General features: G+C 44.1%; 1 protein-coding gene across 1 annotated transcript in view; it reads right to left on the minus strand.

Annotated features, from left to right (window-relative positions):
• Positions 1-8,262, minus strand: part of Cfap58 (cilia and flagella associated protein 58) — a 119,742-nt gene extending 111,480 nt beyond the window's left edge. Inside the window, exons 1-3 of the mRNA XM_010626490.2 lie at positions 8,107-8,262; positions 4,690-4,971; positions 2,609-2,757 (exon numbers count right to left, since the gene is read on the minus strand). Of these exons, the coding sequence (XP_010624792.1) occupies positions 2,609-2,757; positions 4,690-4,971; positions 8,107-8,115 (440 nt within the window). The 5' untranslated portion in view covers positions 8,116-8,262. The remainder of the gene's footprint in view (positions 1-2,608; positions 2,758-4,689; positions 4,972-8,106) is intronic.
• Between the last annotated feature and the right edge of the window lie 35 nt (positions 8,263-8,297).

The following is an 8,297-nucleotide window of genomic DNA, read 5'->3' on the forward strand; positions in this document are numbered from 1 at the left end:
GGCTGCCCTGGGAAAGTCTGTGGCTGCACAGGGTGCCGCCTGGGCTTACACAGATACTCTCGGGCCCTGTGGGGAGTGCAAGGAGCTGCTGGAGATGTCCACCGATCCGAAGTGCCAAAAATAGTAACCAGATGGACTCCTTTTTAATTTTTAAGAAAATAAAGCATCTATTCATGTAAACCCAGGGCCCTGGCACTGAGCTACATCCCTAGCCTTTCTCTTTTTCCTTTTTCAGACATGTTCTCCTTAAGTTGCTAAATTGCCCAGACTGGTCTTGAACCTGCAGTTCTCCTGCCTCAGCCTCCCCGAGTGCTGAGATTACAGCCAAGCACCACCATGCCTGGTTTTATGTTGTGGATTCTAAAGGCATTTTTACAGAAACCCAGAAAATCAGGCAACAGATTATTTCTGGGGAGTTTAGACTGGCAAACTTGGGAGAAATGATAATTTCCACACCTCTGTATTATTTGGATCTGCTACAATAATACTATATTGCTATTGTCAGCTCTTATAATTAACCCTAAAGAGATGTCAATTTAGGAAATTATTTGTTTAATATATCCACTGGAGGCTATGATCACAGCTATAAAGTCTAAGATGAAACACAAACATAAGCAAATAATATGCATTGCCAATTTTCTTTCCATTCACTCAGACAGATTAGCTTCTCCCAAAGGGCTGCAGACGAGATAAAATGTTCCCCAGAACAAAATTTGGAAAACTGCTCATGATGCTGGATTTTGGAGAGTCTGTGAAAATATTTACTGATTTGAACTGGGAACCAGTTGCCTCCCCATTTCAAAAGCAACCCCCTCTGATTTGGCAAGACTTTCTGCAGAATCAGTGCTCTGGGAGCGGAAGCTGTGTCTAGTACACCCATGAGGAGGACGGATTTAAAGCCAGGCAGCTCTGGGCAAGGAAAACACAGAGGGAAACTTGCCCTGCAGACCTGTGCAGCTGACAGGCACCGAGCAACTGCTCAAAGCACTGTCATTCGACCGTGCTTATATACCAGCAACTTTAAGATAGCATACATGTTTACTAAGGATCCTTCCAATCCATACTCAGGTGCTGCTTCTCTAGGAAAAAAACCTCTATTCCAAGTTACTATAAATCGAGACAGCTGAGCATACGTTGCTTATGACAAAACTCTGAGCTGGATAGCGTCTTCCCTGCTGTCTTCTAATTCTCATTAAAAACTCCCCCATGGGAGCAAGATCCCTCACTTTTCTCTCCTTAGGTGCTCTGAACATGCTAGAACAGGACAGTGTCCACCATTACAGGAGTTACTTCTTCGGTTGTTTTCCTTATTCCTTGCCCCGGCACCTACAACTAGAACTGTCAAAGTTGGACCAATGGATTAAGAAACCAAGAGAGCAACATTAGATTTTGTTAAGGATGCCCGAGGAAGTATATGTCCATTCCTGATTCACCACTTAATGTTATGTGGTGCGTGACCATTGTAGTGCCAGATTTTTACAGGGATAGAAAAGCATCTTCCTTCCAGAAATACACAGCCTAGTGGGTAGAGAAACTCAGTGAAAAATCATTCCATCCAATATAGTCTGTGCGGTACTGGAGGTAGGTGCTGGGTTCTATGGAAACGGAGAATGCCGTGACTCACTCTGCCTCTTCATTGGGGTCTGGAGGTGGAGAGGATGCTGATGGTGACAAAGTTAAGATGGCGTCTGAGATGGATCTTAAAGGATGAACTGAGCTTTTGACGGGGAGAAGGGAAGAAAGGTATTCTGAGCACAGAAAGTATGAGGGTAGGAGCAACATGGTATGTCTGGACAGAAGGCCAGAGAAGTTACAGAGGCAGGTTTATGAAAGATTGAAAACAGTGGGATCAAGAGTCTGGTCTTTAGGGCCAGGGATTTAGCTCAGCAGTTCCACTGCCTGCCTCACACGTACAAGGTCCCAAGTTCAATCCCTGGAACCAAAAAAAATGCCTGGGCTTTCTCCTTCTGGTACTGGTAGCTGCAGAAAGTGTTTTGGTTGTGGACAGGTTGCATGTGTGCTTCAGAGGCATGGGCCTGAAAACGCTCAGCAGGGAGATGTCTTCATGTAGGGAAGACCAGTTAGAAGGGTACTGCCCACCCCACCATGGCACGGCAGCAGCCCCAGCTGCAGGAAAGAGGAAAGGTCAGAACGAACAAGACAAGGCTTCCAGGGATGAAGGAGCAGCGACAGGGGGAGAACAACCCTGACCTCTGGCCCGGAATCTGAGGAAGTGAGGAGGATGGCGCAGAGGTTAACCATGATGGGGAGGAGGAGGAGCTGGGAGTCTGGGCAGAAAGGCAGCCAGTCCCATTCACTACAAGTCTGCAGGAAATAAACCTCAATCTTCACTGTCTGGGTCACTGTAGTGCTGATTCTTAAAGAACCAGAAGTTGAATGTAAACACAAATTAGAAGCTCTTCAGTATGGAGAAAGGAAGTATTAAAAAGAAAAATCAGAATGGAAAATGATGTCTGGGAGTGGAGTGTTCTGCCCTTGGAGAACTGTCCCAAAAGATACCTGCCGGCCCCAGGCCGCCGCTCTGACTGCCCCTGGGTGGCTGCCGGGCGAAAGGACGCTCAGAGACACCAGGAGGACTTCCACCTACTTGCTGTCTTGGTTCAGTGACAGTCCGGACCCTTGCTCCACCAGTTTGGTCAAGTTTACTATTTCCTCTTTCAGGGCAAGAATCGTCTCCTTGGCCTTCTGCTCCTTATCATAGGCTGAGTCCACCATCTTCCAGGCCTTCTCAATTTCCTAAATGGGCCACAGGACACCAGTGAGAAAACCCAAGCTGGGCTTCAGGTGCAAGATAAACCAGCAAATAAGGTAGCACCATGAGGACCGGGCAGCAGTCATTTACACAGGAAATATCACATACACGACGCATGATCTGTACTGACTTTCTGAAGTGCTCAGCATGAGCCCGACAACAGTGAACGGCCCAGTTAGAGAAAGGGTGCTTTTTGGCAGAGTGTTTTTCCTTCTGTGGGCAATTGTGGCTACAAAGTCCTGCCACAGCTACTCTCCCTAGGGGAAACTTTCTTATAAAGAAGTTGATATATTTGCAAAATTTTAAATGAAAGCTTAGCAGGGTATAGCGGCACATGCCTGTAATCTCTGCACTTGGAAGAAGGAGGCAGGAGGATCACAAGTTTGAGGAAAAAATGCAATTTGTCCTCAGATCCCGAGGGAGTCTCTGGCTGGTGTGAAAGCTTCAGGACACAACATCGGGAGGCTGCTCTCTGCAGGCTCAAAACTGAGCAGAAACCTTGGCAATGCCCATTTTCAGAAGCCCAAGCCCATGCCTTCTCCTCAAATGATTGTGGGGGAAAAACAAAATCCACAGCAGGGAATGGAACAACAGCTCATGCAGCGTTGGCTCCCTTACTGTTATGAAAGGCAGTGGGGACTGTACATTTAAAAGTGAGCCATCAGAGAAAGGGGCAAAGCACAGTGAGCACCCACAACACCCTCGATTTTGTCCTGCCGTTAACTGTGTTGCAAAACTTTGTCAAGTGGAACGTGGATCCATTATACAGATAAGAATCTGCACGATTTAGTTGGCAATGTTCCACTTTTATCTCAATGTTGATGGGGAACAAAAAAGAAATGCTGACAAGGGTATTTAATTTCATAAATTCATGCTATTATATTAGACAGAGAACTTACTCTTGAGTAACCACAGCACACAACTTAGTGACTCAGAATAAAACATCAGCGGATGTGGTCCTATGTAGCCACCCCATGTACTATTATTGGCAAAACAAAGGAAGAACATTTAAATGAAAATATGTTGGGCTAATTTGGTCCAAATAAACTTTAACCAATTAGATTTTAATCAATCTTAACTTCTCGTTTTTAAATTTAAAATGAAAGTGTTTTTTTCAGCATCATAAAATGAATTTAAGTTTTCTCATATTGGTTTTTAAGCAAGGAGAAGAAAAAAGTGACAATAGAGAAAAATTACACTGATATACAGAGGAGTTTCTAGGAAAATGGATAAAATTCTATTTTGTATTGATCATGAGTTGAACTGGGTAACACCTAGTTACATGATATTAAGGGAATGACCTAAAATGTTTATAAATTAGTTCTCATGACTGGGGTTTTAATTATAAATTAACCTCTCCAACTTTTATCACCTTAAGAACAGCAGGGACTATGCAGCAACATATTTAAGGAGGAAAAACATAGTGTGAAATTAAGTCATGTTACTTCCCCAATATTCCCCAGATAGGATCGCTGGTTCTTTTGTTTTGAGGAATTAAATGATCAAGGGAGAAACACAGTCAGAGGTGGTTGAAAATAAAAATTACTCTCTGGGAATTCTCAAAATAACTCCTCTGAAGCAGGAGAAAAAGTAGAAATATAAAAATATTTTTAATAAGCTATCGTGTGTAACTGCTCATCTTGTCCCAAGCAAGACATACTGCATTTACTTATCTCTAAATCTTTTTGCTCTCCCATTACTTCCCAGAAACAAAGCCAGTAAGATTCTCTATTATTTACTGGATGGTGAAATTCACCCAGGCTAACTACTTTCTTCAAGAATGAATCTTACTCCATGGGCTTAATGAATATATAAATCATGCAAATTTTTACCTAATCACGAGTTTACTACCAGCCTAGAGGTGCAAAGGAAAGAGTGATGTTTTCAATCCAGCTCATCACGGCTAGATCACCGACCTTCTTCAGGGATGCGATGGTGGTCTGATCATCCTGGGACAGCTTCAGGGCAGTGGCGACCTTCGCAGAATTAACCACAATCTCCGCATTCAGCTCTCTGCATTTGGCCATCAGACGCTTTTCATTGTCATAAGACTTTTTCATAATGGCGTGAAGCTTCTCATATTCGATTCTAAATCTGTCCAGACTTTTGTCGCCTGAAAGTTCACTGAGAACCTCTTGAAAATCTTTTTCAATTTCCTCGAATGCATTTTCTTCCAGCACTGGTTTTTCACCCTTTTCCTGTATAAAAGAACAAGGATGGATGTGCATCCCAACAGTTACTCCATTAATGACAAGGAATTACTGCCATTATCCCCGAAGGAAAGACCTTCATGACCACAAAGTAAAGCCCCTGGCAGGCCGAAAAGTTAAGACACATGTTGGGAAGTCTCCTTTCTCATTTTCATTTCCAGATGTGTGTATCACTGGAGTGAAATGAGTTCTAATTCAGTATAACCCAATGTTGTAACATACACACACACACACACACACACACACACACACACACACACACACACACACACACACACACACACACGCACGCACACACATCTCAAAGCAAAGTAGACTGATGCAGACGTTATCTAAGGAAGGCTAGGATCTGTCATCCACCGACAGAAGTGGAAAGAGGCGAGGTGGGATTATTCAGGGTCTCCAGGAGAGCAAAACCCTGCCAATATTTTGATTTAGATTTCTACCCTTCAGAACTATAATAATAATAACAGCAACAATAATACTAACCAGCTATCTTAAGCCTCCCAGTTTTGGTACTTTGTTATGTCTGCTCTAGCAGATGAATATACCCACTTCTTTGAGGGAGCAGTGCAAGAATAATAATTCTAAAGGGTATTTTAACATATGTATTCATTCACTCAGCAAAGCGATTATTTTCTCTTCCCTGTGGGTGCCGGCGATTGAAACGAGGGCCTCACACGTGCTGGGCCAGCAATCTGCATCTCAGCTACATCTCCAGCCCCAGTTAGCAAGCATTTGTCGAACATTTGCTCTAGGTTAAGCTCTGCAATGAAGCCTACAGGAGATATCCAGTCAAGGAATAAGTGACCCAGCCACACAGAGTTTATATTTTCCAGCTGATGGAGTATGTTATGCAGACACTGGAAGTACAGAAGGAGGTCCCAGTCATAAAGTGGATAGAGTTCTATCAGAGCCCATAAGAAGGAAGATTTATACCCAGCAGGAAGAATAAAGCAAATGTCATAAAGGAAGTGGCATCTGAGCAGGCCTAGAAGGAAGAAAGGAATTTTCACACATGGATATACATGAAGGGTTTTCTTGCAGATCACAAAGTTTAACCAAAAGCTCAGGGCCAGGCAATATCCCAGTCGGGTAAAATGTAAGAGGTATAACAGGAAAAAGGAAGGAGAAGACCCTTCAAGTGTGCGAAACAGCCTGGACACACTGACTGTCATTCTAAGGAGTATGAATCGTATTATTACAAAGGCCACAGAAAGCCAAAGCAACACTTTTGAGTAAAGAATTGATAAGGTTTACAAGGCCCTACTTACACTTGCAACGTTATGCTTTGGTATTCTACACTAAAGCACTTACCATTAACACTCCGCTAATAATCAAAGAAACCAACTGAGACCATCTCTAATCTCAATAGTAGAGTAAAACTCTAATTCACCCTTAAGATTTCAGGGAAGGAGTAAAGCGTTTGTTTTCACAAGGCTGTCTTGCCTAATATGAATAAAGTCTACATATTTGTAGTTTTCAAAAGCATTTATACTATTAATTAAATCTCTAAAGGTGACATATAAACAAAATATCTCTGGAGATTAAAATAGATGTAAAATCATAAGCACATCTATAACAACTTTAGTACTAATTTTAGACTCAAGATGTTTCCTTCCTGAATAAAGTAGGTTTTTGCAGAGTATAATACGATAGCAGTTGCACAAAAGAGGAAAAATCATGTTAAAGAAATACAATGCTGTCACTGCCCTGTTCCCCCTTGTTGATGTTAAACATGGGCACACACAAAAGTTTATCACAAGGACAGTCTCAGTTATGGCAAAAATGTCAACACTTAATCAGCAGCCTAATGACTTACTTGCAGGCCATGTTTTCCCTATACACCTGGCACTTAGCACTTAGGTGTGGAAAAATATCAGAGAAAGAAAAAATTTAAAAAAAATTTTTGTGAACAAAAGATTTTCTCATATTGTCACTTTAAGAGTACACTCTTAAAAGAAAAGCAAAAACAATCTCTCAGCCGCAGCCAAAAGCTGCTGGCGTCTCTAGTCTGAAAGTGTTCAAGGGAAAATATTTCAGAAACAGTGTCAACGTGAGCTGTGACACCACTTCATTCTTCACCTGGCCAGAGTGCTTACTAATGTGCCAAGGTCCTCAGAAAGGAGAAAGAGGGGAAATGAAAAGACGGCCGAACTATGAGACCAGAGTAGAAATAAAGGATTGTGAAAGAGAAGCTGGGAAAAGTTGGTTATAGTCAAGTGAGAAGAGAGAGAGGAAAGTAAGAAATACAAGGAGACAATAAAGACAGGGGCTAGTGGGAAAGAATTAGTTCCTAGGCCTGGTATCTGGGGCTTATTCATGGAGAATGAAGAATAATAAAATAAACTAAGATAACCAGTCAGGGAGAAAAAGAGGAAACACTCAAAAGCAAATAATAGAAAATACGAAGGAGGTCTGGAAGGACCAAGAGGAGGAAATGGGAGGTAAAGAGGGATGGGTGAGGGGGTAATGGGGGAAATGATGTGCTCACAGCGGGCACAGACGTCAGAAAATGACGGTGACCAACCAGGGAAGAGGAAGACGATGGAGGATAAGGAAGTGCAGCGCGGGGGCCACAGGAAGTGGGGTCCACAGTGGGACACTAGACAGGAGGAGGTGGAGTGATGAGGATGTAGACGGTGCAGAGGAGACCCGGGAAGCAATGCGGTGGGAGAAGCTGGGAGCAGGGCTGCCCAGGCTGCAGACTCAGAGGAGCCCCACCCTTGATTAATGTACTGCTGTCCCGGTTTAAAAGTCCTAATGATTTCTGAATGAGAAGCTGTGTGTTTTCATTTTGCACTGGAAAATCTTGCAGCTGATCCTGGCTGGAATCTTCCCTGAGGAGGTAAGGAAGAGTTGGGCAGGGCCTTAGTGGGTGGGGACTATAAGTGGCAGGGAAGTCGGGAGTTGAGGCTACTGAAGTTACAGATGGGAGGGCTGATGGACGGGCAGGGATCACCGAAGACTGCAGAATCTGTAAAGCTAAAGATGAGGTGTACCACACAACAAGGGAGCGAGGCCTGGGCTACGACGTGGACGTGACAGGGGATGGGTGTCAACACGAGAGGGACAAGGGGAAAGGTCCAGCGAGAGGCGACAGAGGGGGCGCTGACTCCTGACCTCGGCCATCCTGATGCTGCCTGGGGCGGCCTCAAAGGCCGCTGGGTCGATCGCAGAAACTGGGCGAGAGTCTGGGGAAGGGGCTGCGCACGGTATCTCTCTAGCCCTGCCCAGCAGAAACCCGGCGTTCAGAGCGTCCTCCCGTCCTCCCGTCACCTGGCAACAGCCAGGTCCCCTGCGGGGGGGGGGGG

This window comes from Fukomys damarensis, unplaced genomic scaffold (genome assembly GCF_012274545.1).
Source record: "Fukomys damarensis isolate Sample0158 unplaced genomic scaffold, DMR_v1.0_HiC HiC_scaffold_8, whole genome shotgun sequence".
Taxonomy (NCBI): Eukaryota; Metazoa; Chordata; class Mammalia; order Rodentia; family Bathyergidae; genus Fukomys; species Fukomys damarensis.